We start from the raw sequence: 17,634 nt of genomic DNA, 5'->3' as shown, positions 1-17,634 counted from the left end.
TCCCCTCAACCTTTTCTGTTCTAAGAACAATGAAAACTTCTCTTGTCTCTCAACAACTGGCATCATTCTACCAAATCTCCTCTGCAACCTCTCCAAGACCTTGACATCCTTCCGAAAGTGTGGTGTCCAGAATTATACACAATACTCTAGCTGTGCTTAACTAGCTAGTGATTTACCTCCTTGCTTCAATCCTTTTGATTCTATTTGTAAAGCCAATAATCCTGTATGCTTTTTTTTAAAACAGCCTTAACAACTTGCCCTGCCGCCTTTAAACCTTTGTATATACAAACTCCCAGTTTCCATTAGTCCTGTGTCCCCTTTAAAACTGTAGTATTTAATTTATGTTGCCCATCATTTTCCTGTTCCAAAATGCATTACTTCACATTTCTGAGAAGTCCTGAAAAAAACCTATATCCAGTAAATATTAATTCCCAAAAAATTTATTCGTCATGCCAAAAACATCTAGATCTTTTCTCTCTCAAGAAAAGAAGGAAGAAAATAAAACTGCAACATTCATTTTTGTTTTTCTCTCTGAATCACAAGGTACCAACACAACTATTTCGTTAGGAGTGCCGGCTGTTGTACAGGATCCCACTGAGGGATTGTGGAATAAAAAGGTAAATCAACATATCTGTTTAACTCCTTTGGCCAAGCACATTCCAGCAGATTTCAGAGCAGCTATTGCACCCATCACTATCAGCGAGCATTGTTTTGTTCCATAATCAGATCTTCCACAACAGTGGTATCAATGAGTTAGGAGAAACTGAAAGCTAAAATTGCACCAATTTTCTCTCCTTTTCTTTGGAGTGTTTATTAACTTCCCACTGGCTGGATAATTCAATAGTTTTCAGACTTAGGAACAAAAAAGCTCCATTATAAACAACTATAAAGACCAAGGAAGGAACTAGTTAACTCCCATACCCCATGTTGTTCCCCACCTACCTCCTCACCCACTTACCCCCACCACCCCCAACCCCAACAACTCACCTCCACTGGAAATCTACCTTCAGCCTGGAAACAAGTCTGGAGCTAGAAGGACTGTCAAAGTTAATGAACAAATCGGGTAGCAAGAGAGAAATCCTGCTTTTCTTTTATCATATGGGAAGACAAGTGACTTGGGCAAGGCCCTGGGGGTCCGGCAATGCTTACAAAACTACACCTTAGCAGGAATCAGTATCTTCATGAAAGGAAAGGAGGGACTTTGGAGTATCATGGAGTCATAGGATTGGATTTAATGCAACCTGTCATGGCGGGAAACATGGCAGCTAGACCATGGGGGGAGAGGCTGTGCATGTCTCCTATCAGTGGCAAAACCTCCCTCAGTAAAGCTGGAGGGTAGAAGGGGCTGATGCAGGACCATTGATGAGTCAGCGTACACCCATTATCCCTCAGCCCACCTCAATTTAGCGGTGGCTTAGGGATTAAGTGGGGGCTGCACGCCTTTCCCTCACGTCCCAAAGGCTGCCCAGCAAACCCCATCACATTTGCCAGCGGCTTCCAGGGGGGTAGCTTGTAGTTAGGTACTCTGTTCATGATTGAGGAACCTGGCATCGGGGAGGGAGGCAGGCAGTGAAAGCCACCACCCTGTCCTTGCCTCTGACCCCCTTGCCTCCACCCCCCCCCATGACCTTCACCCCAGCATCTGCATCTCACCTTCACTCACCTTTGGTAGTGGGAGTCTCAATTGCAGGGAAAGCCCAAAGGTGGATCCTAAGTGCCTGAAGGGCACTTGATTTTATCAGGTCTCCTCCATGGAATGCCCCACCGGTTCTCCAATTGTGACCAAAGTAGACCATTCAACCCATCAAGTCCATGCTGGCTCTCCATGGAGCAAACAAGTCAGTCCCATTCCCCGTTCTATCCCCAAAGCCCTGCAAGTTTATTTCCTTCTTGTGCCCGCCCAATTTTCTTTTGAAGTAATTGATTGTCTCCGCTTCCAGCTGCGGTTCTTCCTCACATTCCCCCTGCATTTCTTTTATTCATTGGATGTGGGCATTGCTGGCTAGGCCAGCATTCATTGCCCATCCCTAATTGAGAAGGTGAAGGTGAGATGCCCTCTTGAACCACTTCAACCCATGTGGTGTAGGTACACCCACACTGACTTTCTAGTGGTTTGAATACAACAGAATTGGTTGCATTTAAGAGCTGACCACATTGCTGTGGGCCTGGAATCACACGTAGGCCAGACCAGGTAAGGATGTCAGATTTCCCTCCCTAAAGGAAAGGATGGGTTTTAACGCCAATCAACAGTGGCTTCATGGTCATCATTAAACTTTTAATTCCAGATTTTTATTGCTTCAATTCAAATTCCACCATTTGCCCTGCATCTCTTGCCCAAAACATTAAATCTGTGTCCCCTTGTCCTTGTACCATCAGCGAATGGGAACAGTTTTTTTCCTTATCTACCTTATCCAAATCTGTCACAAACTATCAAACCTCCCCTTGCTGCAAAGAACCCCAGTTTCTCCAACCTAACACTGTAGCTAAAATCCCCAATCGCTGAAGCTGTCCTATTAAATCTTCTCTGCACCCTTTCAAGGGCCTTCGCATCATTCTTGAAGTGTGGTGGCCAGAAAAGAAGGTGGGGCAGAAAAAAAAATTGTTCACAGGATATGAGCATCACTGGAAAGACTGGCATTTATTGCTAGAGCTCGTGGTGCTTTTAGGGAGGGAGTTCCAGAAATTTGACCCTGCGACAATGAAAGTACCAAGCCAGAATGTTGTGAGACTTAGAGGGGAGCTTGCCATGTTCCCAAATGCTTGCTGTCCTTTTCTTCTAGCTTGTAGAGGCAGTGAGCTTGGAAGAGCCAAGTTGCGGTAATACATTTTTGTAGACGGTACACACTGCAACCACAGTGCAGCCAGCAATGGAAGGAATGAATTTTAAGATGGGTGTCAATCCAGCAGGCTGCTTTGTCTGAACTGTGACAAGTTTCTTTTGTTTTGCTGGAACTGCTCATATCCAGGTAGGTAGAGAGTATTCCAGCATGCTCCTGACCCAATTGCGCCTTGATGGTAGAAAGGTTTTGCAGAGTAGGGGGGTGATTTAACTGCCCTAAAAAACGAAGGCTCCAATCTGTTCTTGTAGAGCATTTACATTGCTTACATAGCTTGTTCAGTTAAGTTTCTGGTCAATGGTGACCCCTAAGATGTAAATGGTAGATAGGGTTCAGTGATGATAATCCTGTTGAACGTCAAGGGAAGTAGTTTGACTTTTTTTCTGGAGGTGGCCATTGATTGGCATTTGAGAGACGTGAATGTTACTTAGCACCTATAAGCCCAAGCCTGGATGTTATCCAAGTCTTGTTTCATGCGTGCACGGACTGCTTTGTTCTCTAAAGATTCAATTAAAGACCTTTGCCAATGGTAAATCCCAACATTTTAATCCAATTTCTGAGAAAATTTAATGGTTAACTGATATGAAGCAAGTATTATTTTTCAGTAAAGAACCCATTACCTGATTTCAGATACAAATGCTTAATGTACCGGCAGAAGTTATTTTTATAAATGACAGAATTTATAAAGCTCTCTCACTAATCCCTATCTCTTCAGCCTACATAAGAATCTTTCTCAAGAGAGCCATCACCTCTTTTTAAGCTGCTTCTTTCAATGATGTGCATGCACTCTCATGCAAACAATAGATAAACTAAATGAAATGATTACTGTATAATATTTCAAGCTACTAATGTCTGTCAGTTCAGGAATGTGTCAATCTGTCTTAGGGATATGCATTGCTTCATAATGATATAACTGCCACTGTCCTACATGGAAGATATGAAACAGACACCTTCAAAATCTGGACCAGGGTCAAGCAAGGCCATGTAACAGCACCCATACTATTTCCACCTACCTCTGGCAGTGGCGAGTCACCTCATCAAAGATCAAATGCTCTCTGGTATGTGTTAAATATCACCTAGATGGAAAACTATATCTTAGTTGCCTCTGTGCCAAAACTAAATTGACCAATATAGACTACTTGGTCTACAGTTTATGTATGACTACAGTGTGGTTGCCCACTCTGCACTGGATTTGCACGTCTCTTCAATTCTGAATACAAGAAATTCGGTCTGTCCTCAAACATTGTCCAAACAAAACTCATATCAACTCACACCTGGTCAGCCAAATATTCCACCTTCCATATATATTGGAGAGCATAAATGTCAAGCAGTTCCCGTACCTTGACAGCCATTTCTATCAAAAGGCCACCATTGATGAGGAGATTCAACATTGGATCAGCATGATTTGGTTCAGTTAGAGTCAGAAATAATTTTAACGACAGCCGAGGAAAAATCACGTTATGCATAGCTTTCAGCAACTCGCATTTAAAATCCTTGAATGAAACTCTTACAGAATAACATTACCTCACCTCTTTCTTAATACTTGTCAGGTCTCCAGGTTTGGCCTAGTTTATTTGCGAAAGTTTCCATGCTCCTAGGCTACCAGAAAAGTTCATGCATTGACTGAAAATTTCAGATTCAATGTGGAGGCTGGTAAAAGGTCCATTCAGTTCATTTAGTCATGGTGTGCTACATCTGCAAGCAGCTCCGTCTCATTGTAACCCAGCACAAAACCTCAGATTGTTAATATCTTTATAGGATGTATCTAAATTCCATGTCTTAACTCGCACCAAGTCCCAGTCATCAATCATTCCTGTATTTACTGTCCTGCATTGGATCCTGGTCAAGAACATTTTGATTTTAATATTCTCATCCTTGTTTCTAAACCGCTCCCTGTCTCTGTAATCCCCATCTGTCCCACAACCCTCTGAGATATCTATGCTTATCTAGGTGTAACCTTTTGGAGCATACCTGATTTTAGTTGCTCCACCACTGGTGGCCGCACCTTCAGTTGCCTCGACCCTAAACTCTAGAATACCCTCTCTACATCTCTCTGCCTCCCTATTTCACTTTCCTCCTTTAAGACAATCCTTAAAACCTACTTCTTTAACCAAGCTTTTGGTCATCTGACCTAATATCTCCTTATATGGTATGGTATCATATTTTGTTTCATACAACATATCTCTTACAATATGAAGCACTTTGGGGCTTTTCATTGCATTAAAGACACCATATAAATATAAGCTGTTGTTGCTATAATTAAATCCACCTTCACTATGTTAACTGGTAGTCAGTCCCAGATATCAACCTGTTAGTCAAGTAAACCAAAAATTGTGTTTTGTTGTCGGTTTGTTTTTCCCTTTTATATACTTGTGTCCTTCTAGTTACCCTCTCCTGATAATAGATAAACTTCTCCCCATTGAAATGCTGATCCTCTGCATGATTTTTAACTACCCTGTCCATTCACTCTCTCTACAGCAGATTTTGCCTCCATGTGGCTAATATTTCCTCTTCCTTCGAAAAAATACATGTTAAAAATGTTTGCCTTGCTTTAAAACAAGTCTTGAACCAAAATGACTGGCAGAATTTTAAAACAGTTTCTTTTGTGCATCACAAATCTGTTAAAACAGGAACGACAGAAAAGAAACTGGCCAATCACAGCTCACCTAAAATAATGGCCCTTTCACACTTCTCAAGCAGCTAATGAGCCACTTAACTGGTATAAAGGGCAAACATGTTGTTAATCCAGCTGTGGCGTGCGCAAAACTACATAAAAATGTCACAACAAAATGTTAGGAAAGGCCGCTTTAATAAACAGAAGACTCAGGACCTATTATTTCAACAACAAAAAAGTCTTACTGGAAGTATCAATAATGAAACAGTAGAAATCTCACTGGGAGTTGACTAAGAACACGACACAAACCTGAAAAGAAAACATTAACACAAGTTATTCTAACTAGTCCCCTTGATCCTTCACCTCGATTTTGCATATATAAGAGTACTTCAAATACTTTTGTCCATTATTATCTTTTTGTATGGCCTTCATTGTTTGATGAATTTGCCAAATTTGCTCCCAATTTCAAATGCAATCCTTCTTATGTTAGTGCTGCCATGTTGGCCTGGTGCTTAAAGAAACTTCAAGCACTTCATCCACTGTTATCTCCATAAATTCAGATGTGTCTTCACCACTTCAGTTACCTGCTTGAGATTTAAACCCCCAATTTCAACACTACTTAAGTTAATGTCAAAGATGATTTCAAATACCTGCTGAACCTACAGCTTTTAAGCACTCTTGTTTTATCTTTAGGGAACTACTTTTAAAAAAATGTTGGGTTGAAGTTTCTATTCAATGAGGGTGAATAGATCAAAATCATAACTACTTATCCCTATTAATGTAAAACAAAGGATGTTTCACAATTACCTGAAAATTGTTTTTCCATCTCTCCCTTTTCATCCAAAAGTGTGTACCTTGTTCACCTTTACCAATCATCACAAAGGATTAAATTCTTCTCTAAACCCATGTTGTAACAATTAAGTCTCAGTTTTGAATCAGCTTCATTATGCATCTAATTTACTCATTTTGTTTAATATGGTTCCCCTCTCACCATCATTATTTCTCAAACTATCTTTCCCATTTTTTCACCCCCTCATCTTAAAGTCACCTCTGTTGCCTTAATTTATTGCTTTGCACCAATCCAAAGAATATCTAATTTGCAAAAAGATTGAAATAGATCATTATTATTCCATCTATACTACAAATTCCATCCAGTAAGAAACCACAGTAATTCCATCAAGGTTGTTCCTTAACTGATAGCTGCACGGATAAAGGTAATATGTAATACTCATTGGGAAGAAAAACAGGAAAATGACTGGACTTTTAACTGGATGGAGGAAAAAAGGATATGAGGCTGTAAATACACGGGGGATAATTTTAACCTAATGCATCTACAGAATGGACTGAATCAAAACATCTGCTGGTTTTACTTTCCAATTATTTCAATGTTCCAAGTAACTCATTATAGGAATTGGAAAGGATATGGCAAAAAAACATATTAGAATGTTAGCAGGAATAAGAAATCATAGTTATTAAGGATTGGAAAGTTAAGGTGTTTCTCACTTGAACAGAGAAGTTTCAAGGAGACGTTATAGAAACTTTCAGAGGGTCAGCTATGAGGTTGCTTTTGCTGGTCGGCAAATCGGTAGCAAGGGTTCATAGTGAGAGGATGATCACTAAAATAATGAAGTGGGAAATTAGGCGAAACTCACAAGGACATGAAATGCCTATCACAAGTGCCTGCTAAGGCAGCAGTTACATAACAACATGATTTGAAATGAATTTGGATAGATACTTGGAAAGAAAGAATTTCAAGGGATTTGAGGAAAGTACTAGAGAATGGGATCAGAATATTAACCCCAGGTGAAGAACTAACATGGGCAAAGGGCCAAATGGCCCTTTCTGTGCTGCAATTTCTAGGATTGAGAGCACTGGACCCCCACTTCACATGTAGAGAACTCTTTACCTTCACTAGATTAAATATAATATCTATCATGGTTCAAAGGTAGGCTTCTCTGTGACATTTACAGGTATGAAGACTTAGCTGTTGTTTCTCAGAAATACAACTGCAACCGACTTGTAACTGAACCCCAACTGAATGTTGAGTTATCAACACCTGAGAGTCCCCATTGTTTCGCCCCTTTGTGGAAGCTTTGAGTTTTGGGACCCAATTTTAATTCACTCAAAACCCATTCACTTATACAAAGTTAAAATCAGACCGTTGGTCTCCAAATCATTGGCAAGTACATACAGCTGACTTGTTACACCGACCAATTTACTTTACACACAAGCTTCTGAAATCTAAATAGTACATGGAAAACATTTTCCTCTAAAGATTAATATTTAACTATCCTACCTATGCACACCTTACCCATCTTCTAAACAAAAGAGGTAACGTTTAGCAAAATCAGTAGGATCAGTAAAGATTCATATCCAGAAATTAAAGTCACCAGACCCTAAAAATGCCAGGTTTCTGATATAAATCAGATACTGTCATGAAAAGCATCATGCATTTAGTGAAATATAGATAAGCTCTGATAGGATAACCTTTTTAAAAAAAAATTTGCTAGTTTACCATGTTCTGACTAGGACTGTGCGGTTTCTGATTTGAATCTTCTAACAGCTTTTCCACACCAAAGCTTCAAGTACACAAGAGTAAACAGTACAAATCAAGTTAAAGAGTGCTCACCAGTTTTAGAATCAGAAAAGTAACAATCACAGGATGGTAACAACACAGAAGTAACCCATTTGGCCTGCCATGTCCTTGCCGGCTCTCTCCTAGAGCATCTGAACTAATCCCACTCTCCTAACCTTTCCCCATATCCCTGCGATTTGTTTTCTTTTCAGATGCTTCTCCAATCGCCTTTTGAAAACCCTAATTATATTTGACTCCACCACACTCTCAGATTGTGGATCCAGATCCTTCGCTATGTAAAAAAAATTTCTTCATGTTATTGTTGTTTTCTTTTGCCAACCACCTTAAATCGAAGTCCTCTGGTTCTCAACCCTTCTGTGAAAAGGAAGAGTTTCTGCCTACCTGTCTAAACGCCTCATGATTTTGTACTTCTATTAAATCTCCCCTCAACCTTCTCTTCTCTAGGAAGCATAAGCCCAGTTTCTCCAATCCCTGGAAGCATTCTTGTAAAGCTTTACTATAATCTCTCTCTGGCCTTCACATTCTTCCTAAAGCGCTGTTCCCAGAATTGGACACAATACTCCATGAGATCAAACAAGAGTTTGTAAAGATTCATCATAATTTCCTTGGTTTTGTTCTCTATGTCTCTATTTATTAAGTCCAGGATCCTGAATAGCTTTTTAACCACTTTCTCAGCCTGCCCTGCCACCTTCAATGAGTTGTGCACATATACCCCCAGGCCTCTCTGTTCCTGCACCCATTTTAGAATTGTGCTCTTTTTATTTTATATTGCATCTCTTCATTCTTCCTACTGAAATGTACGACTTAACACTTCTCTGCAATGAATTTCATCTGCCAATTTCTTTCCATTCGACCAGGCTGTCTATGATTTTTTGAAGTCTATTGCTAGTCTCCTCTCAATTCATAATATTTCCAAGTTTTGAGTCCTCTGCAAACTTTGAAACTGTGCCCTATACATCCTACATTCAAGATTAGGTAATTGAAATTAGTGATCCTAGTATCAACCCTTGGGGAACTCTACTGTATACCTTCCTCCAGTCCAAAGTACAAACATTCAGCACTGCTCCATTTTTGTCACTCAGCCAACTTCATATTCATTCTGCCATTTTCCCTTTTATTGCATGGGCTTCAACTTTGTGGCCTTTTGGAAATCCATGCAAATCACATCAACTGCACTGCCTTAATTAATCCTCTCTATTACATCGACAAAAAGTTGGTTCGACATGATTTGAATTGAACACATCCACACTGGCTATTCGTATGAATCCACACTTGTTTGAGTAACTATTAATTTTGTCCTGACTTATCATCTCTTTTAAGCTTCCCTAACACCAAGGTTAAACTGACTGGCCTGTGATTGCAGGATTTATCATTACATCCTTCTTTTGAACAACAGTGTAACATATGCAATTCTCTAGTCATAAGAACATAAGAAATAGGAACAGGAGCAGACTATTTGCCCCCTTAAGCCTGCTCCACCATTTAATGAAATTATGGCTGATTTAATCTTAGCCTCAACTTCATTTTCTTGCCTGTTTCCCATAACTCTTGGCTCATCTGAAGTTCAAAAATCTGTCTATTTTAGCCTTGAATACATTCAATTACTCAGTCTCCACAGCTCTCTGAGGTAGAGAACTCCACGACAATCTGAGAGAGAAGAAATTCCTCCTCATTTCCTCTTTCCTTGGGCACCACTCATGTATCAAAGGAAGATTGGAGGATCCTTGATGGTGCATTTGCAGTTTCCACCCTTGCTTCCCTCAGTATCCTTGGAGGCATTCCATCCGGCCTTGGTGACTTATCAACTTTAAGTGCTGCCAGCCTTTCTAATAACTCCACTTTATCAATTTTTAGCCCATCCAGTGTCTCAATGCCTCCTCTTTCACTAAGACACAGAGTGAAGAGTCAACAATGACCTCAAGTTGGGGTTATAGGCCCATTATACAGTACAAAGGAGCTGTGAAATTATCCGAAATCAAATTTAGGCAACTAGTGCTGGCCACCTCCAATGTACTCTCACATTGCTTTGCATTCATACCTGCTGCAAGGTACACTAGCTGTAAACTTTCTTAACTTTATCTTTGATCTTTTTAAGTATCAATGGAGCAACAACTGTATGGTCACTTCTTTGTTAACCGGCAATGCTGTGTTGGTGAATGGGACTCGTGTGTGTGCTTCCATGCATGCGTAATGGTAATTTTTGAGTACATGGTCTCAACTACATAAGTGCCTCCTCACCAACATGCCAGCAAATTTACTTTGACATTGCTTCCCATTGCATCATTTGGGCATAAATGCAGTTTAACTTGTGTTTGCTGGCTTTATAACATCTGACACAAGTTTGTGGTGGCAATTTTTTCTTTCTATGGTGGAAACCAAGTCATTGGCAGGGGAAGGGGGTGGAGGGAATTAAAAATGGAATGGATCCCACCTTGTTCCCACTCAGCAGCAATTTTAAAATACCTGAACTTGCAAGGATACTATATTTTCCTTAAGTGAGATGGAAGCTTCAAATATTTATGAAAATGGGGCTCCTATTATATCAATAGAGCTTCAATGCTGTCTCTGTTCCAGAAGTAAGCAGGAGATCTGCTGTTTAAAACTGATCAGAAGTGCCCCACAAGGAAAGTCTAGTCCTCCCTTGCCCTGATTTCACCTCCCGTCCCGATTTTGTGATGCACTGACCTTCCGGTCCTTCACCTTCCCAGCTTAAGCCTGGTGGATGGCCTCCAGACTGTCAACTTTCCACTGTTTCCTGCTGATTTCTGCTTTAGTCAGAAGCCTGCCAGCAGCCTGTCAACTGGATTGTTAATACCAACTGGGCCTACCACTGCCACTAACAGCCAGGCTGGATTCTCATTGAGCCACTTTCTCACCAGGGAGTTAACATTTCCACTTCAGTCTCAAACCAGTACTTGCAGTGTAACAATGCCCTGGAGGACAGGTGCGATGTCTAATGGATAATTGTTCCTTAATAAAAAAAAATGGCCAAATAATGTGTCTTGTTTAAAGGTGGACCAGCCTGGGTTGGGGAGGGGAAGGAGGAGGGGATGGTGGTGGCAAAAGACAAGTCTTTGACATACAACCCTACCTTTTATTTAAACTTACAAATTCCTTGTTTGCTTTGAGCACAGATGACAAGGACAAACATAAGATAAACATGTAAATGCTTCATTCATTGAGGAAGTAGAACATGTTACTGACCTGACAGCCCTGCATATTTGAGTCCCTCCCAAATGGGAATGATGCTCTCTCCGCTTTGCCTGCAAAAGAAAGATATTTGTATCAGATTACCTGCGGGATAACAGAAATGACCCGTCAGAAGCAGCATTTCAACTTACTATCAGCAGGCCCATCACTAATGTTGAGTTGTGATCGAGTTTAAAAAGGTAATCTATTTCAACATGGCACTCTTAAAAATAAACGGTACAGAGACTCTTTTTGATCATAAATCTCTCCTCTAACATTTCTCTAATGTTCACGGTTATGATCCTAATGCTCACTAATCTGGGGTACTGCAGGAGGGCACTGGACCTTATCTATATATGGATAGCCCTCGGTCTTAGGGACATTTCAGTGCATGATGCATTAAAAGGAAAAGTTATGTTTATTGGGGAGTTGGCAGGAAGTGCCTTAAATGCAAAATACTTAACTTGCTCAATCCTTCAATCCTGTCTATAAGAAAGTTGAAATAAAAAGAGAAATGGTATTTAAAAACTTCCATTTCTGCCTTGAATAAGGCTGGGAGATAACATCTGATGAAAGAGGAAATGCTTCTCTGATGTCAGCAACAAGGATCATCACACAGCAGGTTTCCCAGGACAACAGTGACAACAATCCTGATACTAATCTGCAGGCTATTTGGCAGTTGAGAGGTGTATCACAGCTTTATTAATTATGTCCTACCATAACATGCAAATACAACTTCCAGGAGCCACTCGATAGCAATCAGGAGCAAAAGCCCTTTTCCCCCTGGCACCAGGGTGATGAGACCTGTTGTACTACTGCCCAAACTATGCTTGAGTTAAAAAATGAGGACACAACTTGGGACGGAGAGCTCAGTTCCACACTTGATGGTGCAATTGCTTACTGATTTATCTGGAATATTTCAAGTCTAGTCTATTTTGAGGTACAGCGGTAAACTGGCATACAGCGCAGTGGTTATACTGAGTCATGGAGATAAAGACAGATATACACATTGCAATGCATGTCAGCATCCAAGTTTCATCCAAGCTGACAAGACACATTACTGAAGAGAGGGCAGATGAAAAGTATGAAAAGACTTTCTTTCAGCCAGTTACAATGGTCTTAGTATATACAAGTATGCTTGCCTGCTCAGTCAGCTGGGAAATGATTAGAGCAAGATCTGCAGAGTGAAATAAAACTTTAAAATTAGTGAAAAGAATAAGACATAACTATCAATTGGTCATTGGTGAGAAGGCAGCCCCATAAAACATTCGATGAAATAGGTCCATAAATTATGAAAAGGACCCCTTGGAAATATATTTTTTCATGTGGGTACCGATACTTGTACACTTGACTAATACTTTCCCCTACCGGACATGCTTACCCTTAGGAGGAGTACAACAGAAAAAATATTGAAGTCAAAATTAGGTTTAAATATTGTGCTAAATTTGACACAGGCACAGGAGCTATAACAAAAATCAATGAGATACTAGACATAAAACTGGCAGAGAAAACATACATAACAGCAATCTTATATAGCCTTCCTTCCATCATAAAGTCAGAAATGGGGACGTTCACTGACAATTGCGGAACTGTACTCAGCCAGAATCCATAACCTCATGGTTTGGCATATCCCCTACACTACCAAAACCACCAAGCCTGGGAATCAAGCTTGGCTCAATGAAGACTGCAGGAAGGCATGCTAGAAGCAGCACCAGGCACACCTAAAAATGAGGTGTAATTTCAACCTAGTGAAGCTACAACACAGGACTACTTGTGCACCAAGCAACATAAGTAGCAAGCAATAGAGATAAACAATTCCACAACCAATGGATCAGATCTAAGCTCTGCAGTCCTACCACATCCAGTCGTGAATGGTGGACAATTAAACAACTCACTGGAGGAGGAGGCTCGACAAATATCCCCATTCTCAATGATGGGGGAGTCCAGCACATCAGTGTAAAAGATAAGGCTGAAGCATTTGCAACAATCTTCAGCCAGGATGCTCTCCATCTCAATCTCCTCCAGACGTCCCCAGCATCACAGATGCCAGTCTTCAGCAATTCAATTCACTCCACATGATATCAGGAAATAGCTGAAGGCACTGGATACTGCAAAGGCTATGGGCCCTGACAATATTCCAGCAATAGTGCCGAAGACCTGTGCTCCAGAACTTGCCGCATCCCTAGCCAAGCTGTTCCAGTACAGCTACAACACTGGCATCTACCCCGCAATTTGGGAAATTGCCCAGGTATGTCCTGTACACAAAAAGAGGGCAAATCCAACCCGACCAGTTAACACCCCATCAGTCACCTCTTGATCATAAGTCAAATGATGGAAAGTGTCATCAACAGTGTTATGATGCAGCACTTGCTTAGCAATAAACAACACACTAATGCCCAGTTTGGGTTCCAACCATGGTTCAAACATGGACAAAAGAGCTGAACTCCAGAGGTGAGGTGACAGCAACTGCCCTTGATATCAAGGCCACATCTGAACAAGTGTGACCTCAGGGAGCACAAGTAAAACTCGAATCAATGGAAATCAAGGGGAAAATACTGCGGCTAGTTGCAATCATACCTAGCACAAAGGAAGGTGGTTGTTGGAGGTCAATCATCTCAGTTCCAGGACATCACTGCAGGAGTTTCTCAGGGTTGTGTCCTAGGCCCATTCATCTTCAGCTACTTCATCAATGACTTTCCTTCCATCTTAAGGCCAGAAGTGGGGATGTTCACTGATGATTGCACAATGTTCAGTGCCTTTCACGACTCCTCAGATACTGAAGCAGTCCATGTCCAAATGCAGCAAGACCTGAATATCCAGGCTTGGGCTGCCAAGTGGCAAGTAAAATACGTGCCACACAACTGCCAGACAATGACCATTTCCAACAAGAGAGAATCCAATCATTGTCCTTTGACATTCAATAGCATTACTATCACTGAATTTCCCACTATACTGAATCTCCCACTATCAACATCCTTGGGGGTTACCATTGACCAGGAACTGAACTGGGCTAGCCATATAAATACTATGGCTGCAAGAGCAGGGTGAGGCGGTGGCATAGTGGTATTGTCACTGGACTAGTATTTCGGAGACCCAGGGTAATGCTCTGGGAACATAGGCTCAAATCCCACCATGGCAGAAAACTGAATTCAATAAAAATCTGGAATTAAAAGTCTAATGATGATCATGAAACCACTGTTGTAAAAACCCATCTGGTTCACTAACGACCTTTAGTGAAGGAAATCTGCAGTCCTTACCTGGTCTGGCCTACATGTGACTCCAGACCCACAGCAATGTGGTTGACCCATAGATGCCCTCTGAACTAAAAAAAGTGACAAGCCTCCTGACTCCCCAAAGCCTGTCCACCTTGGCACATGTCAGGAGTGTGATGGAATATTCTCCACTTGCCTGGGTGAGTGCAGCTCCAACATTCAAATAGCTTGACACCATATAGGACAAAGCAACCCACTTGAGTGGCATACCTTCGACAAACATTCACTCCTTCCACCACCAAAGCACAATGGCAGTAGTGTGTACCAGATATACTGCAGGAACTCAGCTTAGACAGCACCTTCCAAACCGATAACCACTTCCATCTAGAAGGACAGGGCAGCAGACACATGGGACACCACCACTTTCAAGTTGCCCTCTAATCATGGTAACTATAGGTCAGTTAGCTTAACATTTGTCATTGGGAAACTGTTAGAGTCTATTATAAAGGATGTAATGGCAGAGCATTTAAAAATACACTATCTAATCAAGCAGAGTCAGCATGGTTTCATGCTAACAAATGTTTTAGAATTCTTTGAGGGGGGTAACAAGCAGGATAGGTAAAGGGGAACCAGTAGATATAATATATTTGGATTTCCAAAAGGCGTTTGATAAGGCACCACACATAAGACTACTTAATATAAGAACCCATGGTGTTAGGGATAGTATATTACCATGGATAGGGTATTAGCTAACTAATAGAAGACAGAATTGGGATAAGGGGGGCATTTTGGGGATGGCAACCTGTAATTTCTGGAGTGCCACAAGGATCAGTGCAATTATTTACAATATATATTAATGACTTAGATAAGGGAAGAGAATGCACTAATCGCCAAGTTTGCGGATGACACAAAAATAGTGGGAAGGCAAGTGGTGAGGATGATACAAGGAGTCGACAGAGGGATAAGTTAGTGGGCAAAAACTTGGCAGATGGAATATAATGTGGGAAAGTGTGAGGTTAGGCACTTTAACAAGAAGAATAGAGGAGCTGAATATTATTTAAATGGAGAAAGACTGCAGAAGACTGCAGCACAGAGGGATTTGGGAGTCCTTGTGCATGAATCCCAAAAAGCTAACATACAAGTTCAACAAGTAATAGAGAAGGCAAATGGAATGTTGGCCTTTATTTCAAAGGGAATGGAGTATAAAAATAGGGAAGTCTTGCTAAAACTATACAAGACATTAGTTAGGCCACATTTAGAATACTGTGAACAGTTTTGATCTCCATATCTAAGGAAAGATATACTGGCATTGGAGGCAGTCCAGAGAAGATTCACTAGGTTGATCCCAGGGACAGAGGGATTTTCTCATGAGGAGAGGTTGAGTAGGTTGGGCCTGTACTCATTGGAGTTTAGAAGAATGAGAGGTGACCTTATTGAAACATAAGATTCTTAGGGGGTTTGACAGGGTAGACGCTGAGAAGTTGTTTCCTCTTGTGGGAGAGTCTAGGACCAGAGGGCATAATCTTAGAGTAAGGAGGCACCCATTTAAAACAGAGATGAGGAGGAATTTCTTCTTTCAGGGGGTAGTGAAATTCTTTACCACAGAGGGCTGTAAAGACTGGATCGTTAATTATATTCAAGGTTGAGATAGACAAAATTTTAATCAGTAAGGGAATCAAGGGTTTTGGGGAAAAGGCAGGAAAGCAGAGTTGAAGATTATCAGATCAGCCATGATCTCATTGAACGGCGGAGCAGACTCAATGGGACGAATAGCCTACTTCTGCTCCTACTTCTTATGGTCTTATGAACACCCACATCCCATAAACGAATAAAAAGCACGATCAACATAGCAAAATGTCCCAAGACTCTACAAAGGGCCATTATAAAGCAAACATTTGACATGTAAGGAGATCCTAGGGTAGATGATCAAAAGCTTAGTCAAGGAGACTCTTAAAAGGAAGAAAGAGAGGTAGGGACGGAGAGGGAATGCCAGAGCTTAGGGCCCAGGCAGCTTAAGGCATGACCAGCAATGGCTAGTAAAATAAAACTAAAATCAGGAACATTCAAGGGGCCAGAATTAAAAATCTAAGAGATTGTGGGGATGGAGGAGGTTACGGAGATAGGGAAAAGACGAGGACATGGTTTGAAAATAAGGATGAAAACTTTAAAATCAAGACACTGGCTCCTATGTAAGCAATGTACGCCACAAGGGTGAGGGGTGAATAGAACTTGATGAAACTTGGGATACAGGCAGCAGAGCTTTGGATGACCTCATTTTTTAACCAAGGAAATAATGTGAAAGGGTGGCCAGGAGTGAACTGAATTAGTCACATCTAGAGTTAAAAATGGCATTAATAAGGGTTCAATAGCAGATGAGCTGAGGTCGGGACAAGAGTCAGGTAATGTTATGGAAATGGAAGTGAAAGTAGGCAGAATTGGTGATGCCGCAAATACATGGTCAGAAGATCATCTCTGGGTCAAAAACAACACCAATGTTGTGGGTGGTCTGAGCCATCCTCACATAGCTGTCATGGAGAACGGTGGAATTAGTAACTAGGGAACTGATGCTGTGTGAGGATCCACATACAATATATAGCACAATAGAGCAGCGGTAGGCAGAATGGAGAAGCTGAGCTGTTTTCCTTGGAGAAGGAGAGGGGAAATTTGATAGACGCATTCAAAATTATGAGGGGTCTTGGCACAGTAGATAGAGATTGGTGAATAATCAAGAACTGTAATATCAGTTTCAGGTCATTGGCGGAAGAAGCAATAGCAACGTACGGAAAAATGTTTTTTTGCAGCAAGTGGTTAGGATCTGGAATGCACTGCCCTGAGAGTGTGGTGCAAGCAGATTGAATCATGGCTTTCTAAAGGAAATTGGATCATCATCTGAAGAGGAAGAAAATTGCAGGGCCACAGAGAAAAGTGGCACTAAGTGAATTGCTCTTGCAGAGAGTGGGCACAGACATGATGGGCCGAAAGGCCATCTTTTGCACTGTAGCCATTCTATGAGAGCTACAATTCAAAACTGAACCATTAGCCTGCCAAACTGCAAGGGCACAATTAAGCGATTTCTGAAAGTCTGTAGAACCTTAAAAGATTGAATTATGACCTTGCAACTCCCTCTGCCACATCCATTATTTTATATTAAGTATACTAACAGCTATTCTAAAGTGAAAAATTGAA

General features: G+C 41.1%; 1 protein-coding gene across 7 annotated transcripts in view; it reads right to left on the bottom strand.

Annotated features, from left to right (window-relative positions):
* The window catches only part of LOC121277127 (transcription factor 4-like), a 597,003-nt gene that overhangs the window by 300,303 nt on the left and 279,066 nt on the right, over positions 1-17,634 (bottom strand). For all 7 annotated transcript variants that reach the window (XM_041186200.1, XM_041186184.1, XM_041186219.1 and 4 more), the window contains one exon: positions 11,252-11,310. In XM_041186200.1, the coding sequence (XP_041042134.1) occupies positions 11,252-11,310 (59 nt within the window). The remainder of the gene's footprint in view (positions 1-11,251; positions 11,311-17,634) is intronic.

The sequence above is a fragment of the Carcharodon carcharias genome, chromosome 1 (genome assembly GCF_017639515.1).
Source record: "Carcharodon carcharias isolate sCarCar2 chromosome 1, sCarCar2.pri, whole genome shotgun sequence".
Lineage (NCBI taxonomy): Eukaryota > Metazoa > Chordata > Chondrichthyes > Lamniformes > Lamnidae > Carcharodon > Carcharodon carcharias.
The sequence above is the reverse complement of the archived record's forward strand: the minus strand, read 5'-3'. Positions and strand labels throughout refer to the sequence as shown.